This window comes from Manis pentadactyla, chromosome 9 (assembly GCF_030020395.1).
Source record: "Manis pentadactyla isolate mManPen7 chromosome 9, mManPen7.hap1, whole genome shotgun sequence".
NCBI classification, from domain to species: Eukaryota; Metazoa; Chordata; class Mammalia; order Pholidota; family Manidae; genus Manis; species Manis pentadactyla.
In genome coordinates, this window is record NC_080027.1 from 16,847,328 (window position 1) to 16,866,455 (window position 19,128).

General features: G+C 41.2%; 2 protein-coding genes across 2 annotated transcripts in view; one reads left to right on the forward strand and one right to left on the reverse strand.

The window, feature by feature from the left end:
• Positions 1-19,128, reverse strand: part of LOC118925142 (oocyte-secreted protein 3-like) — a 73,322-nt gene that overhangs the window by 47,342 nt on the left and 6,852 nt on the right. The window lies entirely within an intron of this gene.
• CBLIF (cobalamin binding intrinsic factor) lies at positions 4,606-18,399 on the forward strand. The gene is made up of 9 exons (XM_036910548.2): positions 4,606-4,781; positions 5,783-5,959; positions 6,660-6,773; positions 7,182-7,322; positions 8,888-9,069; positions 12,027-12,204; positions 13,573-13,768; positions 15,797-15,915; positions 17,889-18,399. The coding sequence occupies exons 1-9, from the start codon at positions 4,703-4,705 to the stop codon at positions 17,948-17,950; spliced, it is 1,248 nt and encodes a 415-aa protein (XP_036766443.2). The 5' UTR covers positions 4,606-4,702; the 3' UTR covers positions 17,951-18,399.

The following is a 19,128-nucleotide window of genomic DNA, read 5'->3' on the forward strand; positions in this document are numbered from 1 at the left end:
CCCTCTTCCTACACACTGATTTCTGGTACTGATCCTCCACACTGTGTGTGACTGATGCCCTCAGAACTAGACAGCAACAGATTCTGTCCTCTCAGGTCTATGTCTCATCTCAAAAGCTAAATTAGAGATGAGAGACTATCTCTGTGAGCACGGGGGGCAGCTGTCAGATCTGTTTGTAGACTCTACAATCTATGTGAATTGAAGGATGACAGTTTAAGGTGACAAATACACAAAATGTTAGAACTGACCTTACTGTCTATCATAAACAGTGTGAGCACACAATGCACCATCCAACCACAGCACTGTCAAGAGTGAAAGTGAACATGGTTAATTATTACAATAAAAAGAAAAAAATTAAAAACTGGGACTATTCTGGGGAAACCAGTACCTATGAGCAGTTTTGTCCATAAGGAAAAATAAGGAATCTGAAGCAAAAAACTTAAACACAAATATGTCAAAAATAACAGAAAGTATTGACCCTGCAATTGACCAGTGAAATTGAATTTCAATATGAGATTGGAATAGGTCCCTTTGAGATCCCTGACTCTCTCGTGATAATTCTAGCTCACTTTCAGTAATAATTAGTCAACACCAGCAAAGTACCCAATTTGCACTGGACCTATTTTCCTAAATCTGGGATAAAAGATTATTCTAATTGCTATATTGACATAGCATCAAATAGCATTCAATCATAGCCTTTAAAAGGGGATTTCCTTTGTAATTCTCATTAAATTCTTCTTGCTGGATCAAACACAAAAATCCCACTTGGTGCCACTGTTTTCTAACACTTCCCTCTAGCCACTAGCTTCCTCCATTCTTAATTAGAGAGGGCTGAGTTTCTCCCAACCAGTGTTCTCTTAGTAGAGTAGTAACACTGCCGGCTGATAGAAGTGCCTTTAACCTCAGAGACAGACATGATGGTTAATGGAATAACCTTCCCTTAGCACCCCACTAACATTGCCCAGGTAAGCCTAGCTCTGGCCACACTCGCTTTACAAGAAACTCCTACAGCTTGGGACCATGACAGAACCAAGACTGCCTGAAAGGAGAAATTTCTACCTGCTGCCACAGAGAAGGATAATCAGCACAAATAAACCTTTCAGATGTGCAAAGAAAGTCTGGGCGCTTTGATACCAGAAAATTGGGCATAGGACAATATAAGTTAATAAATAATAAAGAAGCCCTTTCAATAGTTAGCCAAGGACTGTCAAAACATGTTAAGAAATGTATGGCCTGTCTGGTTCCTGCTCTGGAAGTTATTTGCTAACTGAAGCAGTTGTATCATAATGGGTGTTACAGCAACAGTGGCTGTATGATTAAAATACGGAAGTGTATGTTTAAAGATTGGCACACTAAGTGGGTGTGGACCACCTCAGGATGGTCATGAGCAGGCTCTGAAATCCAAAGTCAGCGCCACAGTGGGTTCTTAATCCTGTAGTAGATCCTTATCATCACACATTGATTGGTTTAAGATCAATTTATTTTCATACAGTCCCAGAGGTCAGAAGTCTGAAATGGATCTCACCGGGTAAAATCAAGGCGTTCAAGGGCTGTGTTCCTTCTTGACATTCGAGCAAAGAATCCATTTCCTTGCCTTTTCCCGCTTCTGGAGGATGCCTGTGCCCCTCGGTTCATGCCCCACCCCCCAACCCTCAAAGCCAGCAGTGCTATCACCCTAAACTCTGCTTCTGTCATCACCTCTCCTGCTCCGGCTCTAACTCTCCTGCCTCCCTCTCCCATTTATAAGGACCTCTGATTACACTGGGCCCACCCACATAGTCCAGAATAATCTTCCTATTTTAGGGGCAGCTCACTAACAACCTTAATTCCCCTTTGCCATGTAACCTAACATATTCGTAAGTATCAAGAATTAGGACATGGTCATCTGGGGTGGGGCGGGCAGGGGTAGTTGGGGGTGGGGGGGTGCATTATTCTGCTACTACTCCTTTGTATGACATACAATCCCTCCACCGTGCAGACCCTAACCATCTTTCTGGTCTCATCTCCCACCATACACCATGTATTATGTATTAGTTATATGTTGCTGCATAACAAGTCACTCTAAAAGTTAAAGGCTTAAAACAGTATTCATTATCTCACAGTTTCTGTGAATCAGTGTCTTTCAAAAAGCTGCAATCAAGATGTTGGCTGAGACTATGGAAAAGCAGTATGGAGATTCCTCAAAAAACTAAAAATAGAAATGCCATTCAACCCAGTAATATACTGCTAGGAATTTATCCACAGAAAACAAAAACCCTGATTTGAAAAGATATATGCACCCCTATATGTACTGCTGCATTATATATAATAGCCAAGATATGGAAGCAACCTAAGTTTCTATCAATAAATAAATGGATAAAGATGATGTGGTACATATACAAAATGGATTATTATTCAGCCATTAAAAAAAAAGAAATCCTGCCATTTTCAACAACATGGATGGATCTAGAGGATATTATGCTCAATGGAATAAGCCAAGCAGAGAAAGACAAGTACCATATGATTTCACTTATTTGTGGAATATAAATACAAAGCAAAACATAGTGAACAAAACAGCAGTAGACTCACAGACACTGAGAAGGCACAGGTGGTTACATGGGGGAAGGTTTGGGGTGGGTGGGTGGGAAGGTGAGGGGAATAAAGAGGCACAAAAAAATCTCAATCATAATGTAGGTTCATCACCAGGATAATAGTACAGCATTGAGAATATAGTCAATGTGCTGTAACATCCTCCTACGTTGACAGATAGAAGCTGTACTAGTGTGGGGGGTTAATAATATGTGTTGCACACTTGAAACTAATTCAAGATTATATATAAACTATACTTCAATTCAAAAAAGGATATTGGCTGAGGCTTCGCCTCAAAGCTCAACTGGGGAAGGATCTGTTTTCAAGCTCAGTTATCTACCTGCCTCCCTGGCGATTGGCCGGTGGTTTCCCTCAGTTCTTTGCCACATGGGCTTCTCCACGAGGCAGCTCCCAGCACGCTAGCTGGCCTCATCAGAGCAAGAAGTGAGACGAGCCAGGGAGACGGCAAGCCTTGCCTTTTCCAGAGTGAAGCTGGAATTCGGTAACCTCATCCTAGCACTTTTTCTGTATTATCATCACTAGAAGCAAGGCCAGTCCACACTCTAGAGACAGAGATTCCACAAGGGCATGAACACCAGGAGGTGGAAACATGGGGCCATGGTAGCAGCTATCCAGCACATTCTAGCATGTATGCTGTTTTTTCACCTCATAAAATCACCAATGTTCCCTGAGAAAAGATGCTTTATAACCCTTGTCTTAAATTGGTTCATTAATCCACCCACCCAGACAGTATGTATTAGATTCCTACTGTGAGCTAGGTGGTGTCTGAAGTGCTCGGGACAGAGCATTGAATAAAGGAGGCGATACCCTTCCCCTTCAATGTGGACATTCAAGTAGAGATGGAGACAGAGGGTGGGGAGTTGTAGCAGGTGGATGTACACTGGTGAGGGTGGTGGGGGCTTTCTGATACACCATGGTCAGGGAAGGCCTCTCTAAAAGCTGGACTTGGAGAGGAGACATGAAGGAAGTGAGGGAGCCACCATGAGAATATTTGGAGGAACAGGGTCCTGGGAAAAGGGGGCAACGTGTGCAATAATGGATGATGGGTTCAAGGGAAAACAGGGAGTTCAGTGTAGCGGGAGCAGAGTGAGCAGGAGAGAAAGCCACTGCAGGTGGTGAGAAAGGCAACCGCAAGCCATGGGGCCTGGGAGGTCATTAAAAGTACTTTAAATTTTATTCTAAGGTGAGAACCACTGAACAGTGTCCCCATAAAAGGAGCTGCTTAAAGTCCAGTGGTTGAAAAAAAATTATCCCTCTCCTTCATAATCTTAACATATTATTTCTAGTTCCCTTATAAGAAAAGTATAGTTTGCTTTATAATATAGCTACACTTCTGAAAAATATATACTTAATATAGTTTATTGATCCCACATTTTCTAATCACTTCCTTTAAGAGATAACATCTGAAAGCCCTAGCATTTGAAACGGCTTTTGTCCCTGGATAAGGAAAGAGACTTCAAAAAAAGGTTCTGGGGAAACTGCAGTCCACTGCTTGCCTAAAGTCAAACAGCTTTTAAGAGCCAATGCTAGAACCCAGGTCATATCAACTGAATTAGTCATCACATAAAGCCAGACTTCACCTGGCAGATGCTCACCGGAGAGAATACAAGGGTGCACTGTGAAGCAAATGCCTCGAACCATAAAGTGAGGTGGTGCCTTAGGAACCGCCCAGACCTCAATGGAGTGGTTGCTGATAAACAGCCAGCAGGTTGTCTGACTGGATGGAGAAGGTCTGTGAAGAGGTCTCATCTATATGCACACGCACATTAGTCAAGTTCCTGATATGACACCCCAGAATTTTGACAAATGGCACTTGGTCATCACTTTCCTCATTGCACACCCAGCCCAGGTGTCTCATCTGACTGTACTGCCTAGAAGTCACCTTCAGACACCATGAAGAGTCTGTAGTAGGTAAAGGGAGATAAGCAAATGGATATGAGTTCTATCAGGGAGACAAAGGTCAGCACAGGGGTTAGGAGCAGCTGCAGTGTGGGGGGTGGGGGGGATAAACTGCTTTACAAAGAGAAGCATATATAAGAGAAAAAAGAGAAACTCTCTGCCAGAAAATGGGGATTTGTGGACAAGAGGTGCAGACAGAACAGGAGAGAGTGGGATGGCCTGGTGTAACCTCCACTTGCTGAACCTTCTCTGGGCTCTAGCTGGGACCAGCATGCAGACCCAAAGCTCATGCTGTGAGTACTGTTTTTTCCAAGGGGGTCAGAGAAGCAGTTATCCCGGGGATAGGCAGAATCCTCAGACACTGAGGTTTGCTGATGAAAAAGTGGTTGAGAACAGCCACACTACAGGAGCTCCCAAAGGGGTGAGGCAGGGTGTGAGTGTGTGGTTCACCTTTCCTGACTTAACAGCTGTTGGTAAAATTGCAATATGTCCAGAATCTCTCACCTGACCTTAGTGCATCTCCAAAGAGTGGAGAAAAGTAGTCTATCTTCATATCAATAGGTAATTACAAGGGTTTGGGGAGGGAGCATATATCTGGACCGGAGAGGTTTGGTGGGGTCCCTTTATGCAGCCAGGTCACAAGAGACACAGGCAAGCAGAAGTGGATGACTGCTTGTAAGCAACAAATGGATTCCTCCCATTTTATTTCTCCCTTTGACTGACTTTGGTTTCAAAGGTTATTTGCCCCAGGCTGGGAACATATCTTTCCCCCAGAGTTACAACAGCGTAAGTTCTTAGAGAGGCAAATCTGTGCATTTAATATTGCGAGGTTGAAATATGGTTGTAAGAATGCTGGTTGACAGTGCAAAAGAGAGACACTCAGCTGTTCTGACCAGGTACAGGTAAAAATGTTGGGTATTCACTGAAGATAAGTCACATCCCAAATCTTTCATATTTTTCATGTCAGACTGAGAAAAAGAAATGGATGCAAGGAAATCGCTGATTTCTAGGAATGTGCTAGAAATAATATGAAATGTCCTTGAGCCATATTGCTTGAAGTTATTAAGTGAGAAATCACTGGCTTAAAGATAACGGTCATTTGAGATGCAGGGACTAATTAGCCTCCAAAGAAAAATCTCAATGTTTTCTCCATTTCTCTTTAATTATCATCCCTACAGGGGGTGTCTCTGAGGATACCGATGCTAACCATGTCCTCTCCTAAAAAACGCAGGAGAAGTTCCTGAGAAGAGGGAGTGAGGGTTGGGGGGTTAGTAAATGGCTTTTCTCTTCTCAGTTGTTCCCTTGGCACAGCAGCCCTTGGTTAATGGCATACAAGTCCTCATGGAGAACTCTGTGACCAGCTCAGCCCACCCAAATCCCAGCATCTTGATTGCCATGAACCTGGCTGGAGCCTACAACTTGGAGGCCCAGAAGCTCCTCACTTACAGGCTTATGGCCAGTGACACAGATGGTGAGAAAGCAGAGCCCTCCATGTGCCCCCTAGACCCCCACCCCCAGATGCCGTGTCCCCCTGCCCAACTGCTGCCTGGGATTGTCCCTGAATCACCCAAGCACCTTTCCTTACATACCTGGAAAGTAATGTGTGAAGTCAGGGCATTCAGAGAGGAGGAAGGTAAAGGAAAAATAACTCTGGACCAGATGTAAAAGGAGTGAGCTTCCGGTCGGCCTCTGCCACCTACCAACTCTGTGACCTGATCCCATCAACCTCACTTCCTCATTTGCAAAATGCAGACAATTCTGATAACAATACACTAATAGTAATATCACGATGATAATAGTCCAATCTCTGTCCTGCCTACCTCACAGGAGTCACCTTGAGGCTCAGGTTAGATAATAAAATTAAAAAATTATTTTGTAACTATAACTTTTCATTTATGAATTTGTATGGGTGTTCTTGCTGCTTTTCTGAAAGATACTAGGGATTTGGGATTCTTGATGGCATCATCAAGTTACAAAGAGGCCACTAGATTAAACATTCCATAAGTAATTTTCCATCCTTCTCTCCTTAAGAAAGACAGATAAAAAACTATCTCATCACATTATTTAAAAATCAGAATGATCTGGATAAGAAGCAGAGAGCTCAGCCCTGGCCCCTGGTGCTCTTTCCCCTGAGATACCTTTGTTTATCTATTTTATTCTCTTCTCTGAAGACCTGACCATTGGTCAGCTCGCCCTCACCATTATGGCCCTCACCTCCTCCTGTCGAGACCCTGGGAATAAAGTATCGACTCTACAGAGACAGATGGAAAGCTGGACCCCTTCAGGTAAGACTTCAACAGCAGGGAGGGGACAGTGAGGCAAATGGTCCTCCCTGAGAACTTCAAACCTAGAAAGGAAAGGGTGGGAGAGTGGCAAGTTGGGGAAGAGACACAATGTACCTGCACTCAGCTTCCCTCTGAAGTGAGATATTCATTCGCAATTCAAATGAATTGGCCACTATCCTGGGGACACAAACTTATGTCATCACCCGAAGATAGCATCATCCCTTTTGTTCTATTCTTGTGCCAGATGACATTCTTGTTCTGAGAAACAGTAAAGTTATCTTTTGCCAATATGCTGTCTTTTTGCACAGGTTTTCTTGAAACTTCTATTTAAAAGGTTTGCTTTTCCTTTTTCACAAATGTCCTCATGGTGAATGTTCACCTCATCAAGGCTCTCTATCCCTTCCTAAGGCTCCAATGCCCAGGCTTCAACCTTCTATGGGCCCAGTCTGGCAATCTTGGCGCTGTGCCAGAAGAACCCTGAGAAGACCTTACCAATAGCAGCCCGCCTTGCCAAGATCCTATGGAACAACTTCTCTCCCTTCAATGTGGGTGAGTAGGCCACCACTTTCAAACACTGCCCTGAGCTGGGAACAGCAAGGGCACTGAATGGTGGAGCTGGAAGGACAAGTGGGAGAGAGGACTTTACATGATATGTCTTTAGGTGGGAGCTACTTAACAAATATTTGTTTGGACATGTGAATTAAAGAATAAATGGAAAGGGGATAGTAAAACAGAAATCAGGACAATATTTGAAATGTCCAGCCATTCCAGAATCTCCGTTGGGAACAATAAACATGTCACCCAAGTCAGGAGAGGTTCCCAGGCAAATTATTAAATCAATGTCTAGACTCAGCCCTGCCCTGGACTCTTTTTTATCACTACCGATGTGTCCACACTCTGTTCTTCTCAGTGCTTCTCCTTACAACATCCAAATATTCTCTTCCTATTAAAGAGCTACTCTCTGAACCCTAAATCCACAATGCTCCCCTTCAGGGAAATGCTGAAACCATCTTATTTCTTCATTTGGCAAGCAGATGGCTGCTTGTGAATGGAACCTTTTCCTCTACAATACCATGTCCTTCCTCTGCTGGCCCTTCTGCACATAACAATCCCTTCTCTATACAATGCCACTGGAAGCCACTGTCATGCCCTCATTCCGGTCACCTTTCCACCTCTGGCACTCGCCAAGCAACAGCCTTAACTCAGGCATTAACCTCATTTGTTGCAGGCTCTTTCATACCAACAAGCAGGTAGGTATTTATTCTAGTCCCCTCCCTATGGGTCGAGAACAGACTGGCCTCTGTTTCCCACCTGGGACCTCACTGGAGCGTATCTGCCAGTTCAGGAAATTTGACTTTTTTGTCAATACTGGTTTCAACAATATCATCACCCTTAGAGAGATTATGCAACTTTCAGGTGGAGATGAGGGCAGGGAGGGCAGGAACAAGGAAAGAAAAGGTGTCATGTGGCAAGTCTTTTAATTTGTTCTAGCCTTGTCACGCCAGAGCTTACACATTCCAACCTGAAGCCTTTTCCTATGCAAATAATGAAAACGTCCCTGTGCTGGGTCCTCTGGTAGATGCAAATTTTCCACCATCCAAGGGCTCACAGAGCACAGAAAAAACAAAACACAGCAGAGACGGCCGAGACTGCAAAACAGGCACAAGGAACCAATGCTAAAGGAGCTTGGAAAAGAAACCTCAAATCCTGTGCTGGGATGACCAGAGAAGGCTTCACTGAGAGATAGTGATAGCTGGGCCTTCAAGAACTGGTGCCATTTCCAAAGATAAACATCGAGACTTGTCATACTTGAATGTATATTTGAATGTATTGCCAGTCTATATCAATAAAAAGCATGAGCTGTGGAGTCATACAAATTCTAGGTTCGGGTCCTGGCACCGCTACTTATTAGCTGTGTGGTCTTGGGCAGTTACTTAACCTCTCTGAGCCCCATTTCCTCATCCCTGAAGCAGAGGTACCTGTAGGTCCTATTTCACAGGTTGTCCTGAAGAGTAAAGGAGATAATGTAGCTGGACTGCATTAAGTGCACAATATATGTTAGTTGTTCACATTGTGTGGTGGGGTGGTCGTCTTATCCTTTTTGTGATTCACAGACACAGGAGCAATGGTGACCTTGGCTCTGACCTGCATGTACAACAAGATCCCTATAGGTTCAGAGGAAGGTTACAAAGCCCTGTTTGTTGAGGTCCTAAATAAAACTGTGGAGCAGATCAGCATGAGGATCGAAGACAACGGCATCGTTGGAAACATCTACAGCACTGGCCTCGCCATGCAGGTAAGCCCATCACTGGTGTTCTTCACTGAGTCCCTGCCAGTAAGACTGGATGGCAGGATCATGAGACCGGGCTTCCTCTAACACCTCTGGAAAAGGCCAACACGGGTGACTCAAAGTAGAGTCTGCGTGGTGACTGTGCCTCAGTTTCTCTGCTGGTGTAATGCACAAATGTGCTAATTCCTCGCTACCTCAAAGGTAAGGTGAGAGAACATATCTTCATGAATTTCCCTTCCTGGGAAAACAAAAAAGCAAATGAACCCAAGAAACATATTGCTTTATTTATAATAATGATCAGGGTGTTCATAAATTATAGACAAATGTAAGTTTCATGTATAAAAAATAAAGCTATTAAAGTAGGTCCTCAAAAAAAATACTGAATTTTCTGGAACCATCTTGCCAGTCAAGTGTTCTTTTCTCAGCCCTTTACCTTAATCCCAAAAGGGCAGACTTCTACTCTAATGATTAATGAAAAATCTAAAACTGGCTGGATATCTAATCTTTATCTAATTCTTTTACAGTCTCAATCTCGCTTCAACCATACAAAGAGCCCTAATAAATGGCAGAGCCAGGTGTGTCTGGTAGTCAAGCCCATACTCAGTCCTGTGCTTTCCTAGTATAGATTCCCAGGCTTGGGTTCTATAAGATTCTGCTTGATGCAGCTCCAAATACAAACACCTCCCCCCCCATTGATTAGGATTAATTAGAGCAGAATCCTCGCATGGAATATAAATCAGTGATAGTGGGAAAAGATAACCAACTACAATCATAAACTAAAGGGTCATTTGTGGCCATATCCTCTAGTCCAAACTAAGAAGTCTGTGCTCCAAAGTCTCGAAATGCCCTTGAGATTAATACAAAATACTACGTCATGACCTTCAAAGGAAACAGAATCATGAAGTTATAATGACAGCCCTAACTCTAACATAGCTCTGGACTAGTGTTAGAAAGAAATTTCCTGGTGCGGTAGTGGAGACTGGTATTGATATTCCACACATTAGAAATCAGTGAAGGGCATAAACAGACTAGAAATTAGTTCACATTAAATATAAAGAGTAGATACAACATCCCCACTCCAATGTACCATGTATAGAAGCACCTAATGAGAACAGAGTTTCTATTTTGTGTCACAGTTACCGGAATTTTCCAGGGGAACAAAACACTGTTTGTTACCATGGCTGAATCATAAAAGACAAATCCCAGGGCTCAGGTCTAGAAAGCTTTGTGGGGGAACAAAGGCAGTCTGGGTATAAGACAGATTTTATTTATCTCACTTAAAATAACCTTTCTTCACCTTAGTGCTAACAGAGAATTGTTTGCTTTGACTAATTTGGCTTGTGAATTCTGTTTGGGATTTTATCACCTGCAGGGTACACTCTGATAAGATGTACCTGGGAGCTAAAGCTTTTCCTATGAAAAGGCAGACCTCATTCATACCAGACATTGTAGGCCACATGGATTTCTTGTCAGTTAAGATACATAACCTCTCCCTGTGGTCTGTATCTGGAATTTACCCAGTTAGCTGAATTCTGAAATCACCAAATGTATACATAATCTTTTTCCAATGTAAAGTGTGTGGGGGGGGTAGAAAAGTAAAGCACGCTGGAGCTGTAACAACTTGAATTTGAGTCCTAGATCTGCAACCATCATGGGCAAATGCTGAATTTCTCTGAATTTCATTTCCCCCGTAGTAACAAGGTTGCAAAGATAGAAAAAATCATGGGCACAATGTGTGCTCAATCATTGTCCACAGCCCCTCTCAGCAGAAGACTGTTGATATCAAGCTCCCTCACTCACGATCTTCCCGGACGTTGGTGTCCTTCACGTGGCCTGGGCCACCCACATGGCTTCCCAAGGACACTCATGAGACACTTCCTCTGTTCCAAAATATCTCCTCTTTCTCCCGTCAGAATTCCAATGCTTTCAAGGGTCCTCGGATAGGAATTTAACTTAGAAAGAGATCTGATAAGCTTTTTCACACCATTATTAATGGCTTCACACAGCTTCATGCATTACTTTTCCCCAGTGTTGGTCTTGATGATGTTTTATCCCAAGTGGACACATCTTACTTAGTGGGATTTGGGAGGTGAATATGGCAAGTGGATGAGACAAGGTAGGAACTGCTGAGAAGTACCTACCTGATGCCCTTTAAACTAAACTGCCTTGTAAAGTGGCCTCTGGCATGAGCCAGGGTTCATAGTTGCCAAAGTTAATAGTAATGGTCATGCCCATCAAAACTGGTTGCTCATACAACTGCCTCTGGCTCCCAGAGCCGTTTCTGACTCCCTCTCTCTTCTATTTCCCATGCTAAGTTTCAGACGAATCAGCCACAGCAGTCCCAGACCATTAACATGTTCTGATAGCAGCGGTCAGCACAACCCTATAGGGAGGGAGGTGGTAATGATAGCTCACACAGTGCACATTAAAAAATGCTTTTGTATATCATCCCATCTGAACCTGAAATGAAACCTCCCCTATGAATCAGGGAGGAATTACACTTTCTATTTTAGTTCTGAGATATAAAACTCAGCAAAGTAGTTTTATAGTTGAATTGCTTGATGTATTAATCAGCAATCATTTTGCAAATAACAGAAACCCAAATCATTTTTGAATAAGAAAACATGGGTATTTACTATTTCACATAAACTGGGAGTTCAGGGCTAGATTTGGTGGTTTAGGATTAACCAGAGTCAAGGATGCAAATGACTTCAGGGACCACTCTTTCTTCATCTCAGCCCTGGTTTTCCTCATTCTCTCCTTGCTTGGCTTCTTCAGAGTGGCTAAGAGAGTCACTAACAGATCAGTGCTCACCCACATGGTCCCAGCTGATAAACTCAGCAGGAAAAAAAAAGCTCTTCTCTCCCAGTGTCTCTGTATCAGAGAAGGACTCTGAGGATGGCTCTGAGAAAGGTCAACTTTCAGCTATGCCTAATAATTCTCTTTCTTTCTTCCTGTGCCAGGCTCTTTCCGTGACACCTATGCAACTTAACAAACAGTGGAATTGCAGGAAGACTGTGGATACAATACTTTCGGAGATTGAGCAGGGGAAATTCCACAACCCCATGTCCATTGCACAGATCCTCCCATCCCTGAAAGGCAAAACATACCTAGATGTGCCCCATGTGTTTTGCAGCCCTGGTAAGAACTCTTAACATCTGCCTCTCCTTATGTCATAAAGTGTCACATTATCCAATAATGATATGTGGATCAATTTTAAGTAGCATACAGGCTTTTCACTCTTATTACCCCCATGTAGGCAGAGACACATCTGACTTGCAATCCCCAAAAGTTGTGTGCGAACACATGGTCATGCCATCTTGCCCTCAGAATTCAGCCCCCATGTCTACTTCATTCGGTGCACATTTATTGTGCACCTCTAAGGTAAAACCTTCTGTGGGATGTTGGTGGGGAGGGAAGGTCCATGGCCCAACAATCATATAACATATAACTTCATTCATTCATTTGACAAATTACCAACATTATGTAGTATCTTATTATATTTTCTCTTTACAAAGTTTGGAGATAGATATGTAGACAAAAACTACAATATTTGGAAGAATGAAATAAAACAGAGGCCACACACAGTACAAAAGCAAAGAAAGTGTGACTAACCATTGGCCATGTCTTGGGTCTAGCAGAAGAACAGAATTGATATTTCAGCCAAGACTTGGAGATCTAAATATGAAGCCTTGGTGCTCACAGCACACCAAAGGGGTGGAAACCTGCCATGTTACCTTTTTATTTGAAATATCTTTTTCATCCAGATATAAAACAGAGATACTTAAAAAAATTCAGACATTACAGAAATATGCATGGAGAAAGTGGGAGTCCTGCATAAAAATGTTATCACTCCAGAGATAACTAGTCTTTGGTGTAGATTCCTCCAACTCTTCTTTATAATCAGAATTAACAGAATATATTGTTCATCTTATGTTACATAGACTTCCTAAAACAAGCAGAGATTAATAATCTCCTTGTCTATCTTGGTGAAGAATCTACAGAAACCACCATCAAGCAAACCTATCCTAGTAAGACCAAACACAGTCACATTCACCTCCCTCCTTAGGCTGCTGCCCAGTGACTTCCCATCTTTAAAAAAGTGGCCATGGCAGCCTTCTTAAGATTCTACACTAGTGACCCAGATATTTTTTAAATGGCCTAAAATGTATTGCTTTTGCTCCAGACTCTTAGGGTTCATAAAACACCATAGCTGAACAGTGAGTTTCATGTAAAATACATGGCTTAGGGCTCACAATCCTCTCTTCAGGTTACAAAGTTTAACAAAATAAATGTTCATTGTAAAACTGTAAGTTCTGCAGCTACAATCAATTCTCTAGAATGAGAGCTTCACAGATCATACCAGACCTTCAGAACAATCCACAAAGGACACAAAATCATTGCCATTTCTTAAAATGTTTCCTGGGACGAGTTGCCAGTAACAGAGCCTTTGCATCTATAATACAAACTCCATAATCTTTATCAAATTTGGCCGTTTTGTCTTCACAGAGGTGCGACCCACTCCACCCAGCCATCCCAGTCCTGTCCCCACCTCAGCTTCCAGCATCACTGTCATCTACACCATAAACAACCAGCTCAGAGGGGTGGAACTGCTCTTCAATGTGACCATCGAAGTCAGTGTGAAAAACGGATCAGTGTTACTTGCTGTCCTAGAGGAAGCACAGCGCAAAAGTCCCATGTTCAAGTGAGCACAACAAGTGACAGTCACCGTGGCCCCCAAGCCTGACCTGACTTCCCATTCTCCTCCTCTCCTCCTTTCATTTTTTTGCTTTTATTCCTTCTGATAATTTAATAGATCTTTACTTAATAGCCCCTTGAGGAGCCTACAATCTCATAAGGAGGCAAGGCTTTCATGAAAAATTAAATCATACAAGCCAATACATGATGAAGTTTTAGAGACAGGAATGGGCAAAGAATTCAAGGTCAATGAGTAGAACTGCCTGACTGGAAAAAAAAATACAGGATTTAGTTAAGTGAGTGATATCTGGAAGGATAAGCTAGGCGATATTGTAAAGTCTGAAATGCCAGGCTAAGGAGATTGGACTTCATATTGCAGAGAAGCATTGCAAGTTTGTGAGTAAGAGCAGTCCTGGTATAAAATGTTACCTGGGTTTGAGAGTGGGAGACGGGAGAAAAGCTGGCCTTGACTACAGTAAGGAAGCTGTTAAGTGAGGGGGACTTCATCCAGGAGAAATGGACCCATACAAAGGAACTCCGCTGGGCGCTGTGAGTACCGATACGGGAGTCAAGAGAAGAAGCTTCAAAACTACTAAAAAGGAGTGTCAGGAAGAAAAAATGTCTTTCAGAGAAAAAGACTTGATTCCTTAGACATGGTTCATTGTGGGTGTTAGAAACAGAAACATTAGAAGGCTTTGCGGGGATAGAGGTTGCCCTCAAGAAAAAGGTCAGGACAGGCGAAACAGATTGGACAGGCATCTGATAGATGTGATGATCAAAGTTCAGGAACTGTGCACAAAGTGGTGGAGACAATGTTCCCAGTAAAACCCTGAGACAGATCTACTCACTCCATTTTATGGATAGAACCACTTAGGCCCAAAGAGGTTAAGAAATATTCCTAAGACCACATAACATGTAACTAACAGAGCTGAGATCTAAAGCCTATTTGACTGACTTTGAAGCTCATGTTCTTTCCACTGCCCTGTTGGGAAAGGACAGAATAGAGAAATAAGTGTAAGAGGAGAAAATTAAATACTGGGAAGTGTTTATAGTTTGCAAAAAGAGGAAGCAGTAGAGAAATATGGAGAGACTAAGCTTTAGGAGGAGTAGGGAGGAAATGCCAGGTCATGGGGCAAAAAAGAAGAGGTATTTTCAAAGGAAGGATGACACGATCCAAATTCTGCAGGGAGGTGTCAAGGAGAAAGACTGACAAAGGCCAAGAAATTAACAATTGAGTGATAAGCGGGATCTACCCACAGGTCAGGTTAAGTACATGAGTACTGCCCTCAGCCCGTCTCCTGAACTTCCCGAACTTCTGTACACAGGTCAGGAAAAAATCATGATTCAATTTTAAAATTGAAAATAATTTTTAATTAAAAAATTAACTCATATACTTAATTTTCAAACCACCCTGAGTATACTTTATGTTTTCTCTGAGCTTAGCTTTAATTTTGCCTGATTCTTTCTTTTTCTGGCTCTAAATGTCATGAATGCACATAGTAGACATTCTTAGGGAGGAAAGCCAAAAAGAAGAAAAGCCATTTAAGTCCATCCACAATAAAATCAATGTTGATATTTTTCATAATTTGGTAGGTATTTTTTCTACACATATTATATAACAGTTATGATCCATCATATACATGGGATAGACAGATATTTCATATAAGGTTTATATAAATTTAACATTATTGCACAAGCATGTCCCCATATCACTTAAAGTTATTGAAAAATACAATTTTCCTAACTGTAAAATATTCAATTTGGGACATTCATTCTATCATGCACATCATTATTCACCCACTATTGGGCATTTACATTTTTTAAATATTTTTTGAGTTTTTTTAAATTCCATTCATTTCAATTCCATTTAATTCCAAGTGAAGTAATTCCACATTCATTAGTCATTGCATTTTCTCTTTTTAAGCATGATTTTATCAGATCTCTAAAACATCTACAGTATCTCTGCCCCTCCATCTTACCCATTATTGTCTGACTTAAAGTGAGATGTTAACCATATAGGACTCTATTCTTACAGATTTGAAACCACAATGACATCTTGGGGCCCTGTCGTCTCTTCTATCAACAATATTGCTGAAAATGTTAATCATAAGACATACTGGCAGTTCCTTAGTGGCAAAACACCTCTGAATGAAGGTAAGAAAAAAAAAGGAATCTGGGCATTTCCTCAACAGTTTGAAGGTTACATTCTTGCATTTCCTTATTTCATTTATTAATTCAGTTATTCAACAAATAATTGTGAGAATGTATGTGTATATACAATAGCTGTATTTTGAGTGATTATACATACATGTACATATAAATATATATACAGTGATTAATTAGGTCGGTAGGTAGGTAGATAGATAGATGATAGGTAAGATGATGGGTGGCTATCTAAAATAGCTTTTTCAAATCAAGAATTCCGACTACTAGGAGCCAGTGGGGATATATCTAGTGAACAAGAAAAGCAGATAGACCTACATAAAGCAGTAAGAGCTGAAGCAGGAGAAAGGAGATAATGTGAAAGAGACCAAAAAAAAACAGAAAGAGACAGAAAAAAATAGTATGTGATCTAAGAAGATGGCAGTTTGGGACTTAAAAATTAAATGTGTGTGTGTAAAACAAAAGCACACTGAATTCATAGCCAGTGGGAACAAATATGAGGGACAGGAATAACAGCTTTTTGTAGGGTGATGTTAGCTTATTTCATACATCAACTCGTAGGTATTGGTGACTCTCTTTTTACAGAGAAAGAAACTAAGTCAGGGACATTAATGGGACTTGTACAAGTCATGCATCTAGCATGTCACAGAGTCAAGAGTCAAGTACAGGTTTCCAAACTCTACACTCCATAGCTTCACTCAAAATTCATTCTTCACCTTCTTTTTGCTCTAGTTGTTTACTAGAAAATCTCCAGAGAGAAGAATGTTTATTCATACATGTTTGTGAAGGGAAAGCAGGAAGAAGAAAACTCAGACTTCAGCAAAACCTTAACATTCTTTAAAATGTTGCAGAAACACTAAAATATCCTTCAACTTAAAAGGCACTAGTGTATGGTTTTATACAGCCATGACTGTGACTTTGTAAAGATGCTTCATTATCCAAGATTACAATAGGAGAGATGTTTTTCTTAGAGCCTATCCTGTATATAACAAAACCTAGCTAGTCAGAATTTATGGAATTGCAGCAAAGCATATCATAAAGATCTTGGAGTAACGCAAGTCTTGCTTAGAAGCCCTTTCTCTTATTTACTAACTGCATTAGGCAAGTAATGAAACTTCTCTGAGCCACAGTGTCCACAGCTATAAAATGGAAATAGCAATAAACATTTTGAGATGGGTTATTGTGAGGATTAGAAATAATGTTTTCAAAATGAGTAAGTACAATGTCTCATTTTGTACTTATTCATTTTAAATGTTCAAAAATGCTAATCATTATTATTATGAGTTCTCCTACCACCTGCATCTAGAGAACTGCCTCAGGAACTTAAATCAGGCCTATTCTCTTATCTGTCAATTTTCCCCTCTGGGGGAAAGGACGGCAAATGGAAAGGACTCTGAGATCCGAAAATATTTGGGCATGGAATCGTCCTTTCTGTTGCCTGGCTGCTTGAAAGCTAATCATCAATATTGTCACTATCTTTCCTGCCCTGAAAGACAAGATTCTTCTCAATCCACTGCCCTTCTTTATTTCTCACAGAATCTTCAAAAGTGGAGAAGAGCTCCTGCTTTGAATGCTCTAAGATTGGCTTAAATAAGCTATTTTAATAATAACCACTGTTGACTGCACACTTATTATGTGTCAGGTTCTGTAGTAGGCACCTGCCAGTCATTATTTCTAACCTGAAAATAATTTTCCAAAGTAAATATTTTTAGCACAAAATATATATGAGGGAAAGGAGGCCGCACAATTTAAGGGGCTTGCCCAAAGACATGCTCCACATGGCAACCTAGAGCCTGGAGAGGTCTCCCTAACTCTCAAACCTGTGCTCCTTCCATACCAGCCATGCTGCCCAGTTCACTCTAGGATGATTTTCCTCCTCTAGAAATGGGCTAGTCCTTTGGGAGGTGGGGATGTTTTACACACCCATGGCCACCTCGTGTTATTTATTCTCTACTTGTTTCCAGGAGTTGCAGACTACAAACCCTTCAACCACGAGCACATCACAGCCAATTTCACACAGTACTAAGGAGGTGGGTTCAGGCCCTACTGAACATCTCCAAATGATGGCAGGAATTTTTTTCACTTCATTTCAAAGCTATGCAGAAAAGTGGGTATCTATAGTGCTACCATATTCCTAGGAAAAGCTCGGAAACCACTATACTGAATAAGTGATGAAAACTTTCCTGGAGTCTCAACATCTATGACTCATCAAAAAAAAAGTCTAACTTCTCAAGGCAATGACTGCCAGTCATCACTGAAACCTAGGGCGGGGGGAGGAGGGGAGCCCAGCTGATATCTTTGCAGATCGTTCTGATCTTTCTTGATTAACCAACACACTCCTTCATTACCACAAATAAAATGATACATTTTAAAAACTCCTATTTCTGTTTCTTATGCCAAGTACTCCTTTACAGATCACTTAGTGTAAAGATACATACACACATGAAATGGCCAAGAGTATTTCATATGAGACTCCCAAAGAGTTCAGAACCAAATAAATGATATTATGTTATAACTCTCCCCTTCCATTTCCAATATTTTTTCTGGGTAAAATCAAGTTTAAAATGTAAATTTATATGTATAAATATGTTGATATAACTTGCACTTAATATATAATATAAAGATTAATATTAGTGCTTTATATATTAAATGTAAATATATATCTATAACCCTACCACATATGTATAATATATATCTTGTATGTTAAATATATAGATCTATAACCACACCTTATATGTATACATGTATATATGTGTGTGTGTATTAAAATTTTCTTTTTTATATATAGAGTGTGTATATATAGGGTATTATAGATCTTTTAAAGAAATTTTTAAGCTTTCAAAGACAATCAGAACTCTAATCTCTGCTGGTAGGAGTCAACACATACAAACTTTCTAGAGAAGGACATGAAAGTATCAGAGGATCTAAAGTACACTCAGTTTTGACCCCCAAAAATCCCAATTCTGAAAGTTATACAAAGGTGAAAATCATAAGAAGATACAGATGTACAAGAATTGAAATGTCCACTGGAACAATTAGAGCAGGGATCTTAGATAGGCAGCCTCGGCGATTTGCCTAGTACTGACCCCAGAAGCAGACAGACCTCACTGCCCTGTCACAGGTCTCCCCTTCCGGCCTCCCAGAGCAAGAACTGCTCTCTGGTAACAGTCTGGCTTCCAGGAGAGAGAGGTGAGAACCACACAG

Coding starts and splice junctions, on each gene's coding strand:
- CBLIF (XM_036910548.2), top strand. CDS start 4,703: ATGGCCTGGTGTAACCTCCACTTGCTGAACCTTCTCTGGGCTCTAGCT. Junction 6,774..7,181: donor GGAAAGCTGGACCCCTTCAG/GTAAGACTTCAA, acceptor TCCCTTCCTAAG/GCTCCAATGCCCAGGCTTCA. Junction 7,323..8,887: donor CTTCTCTCCCTTCAATGTGG/GTGAGTAGGCCA, acceptor TGTGATTCACAG/ACACAGGAGCAATGGTGACC.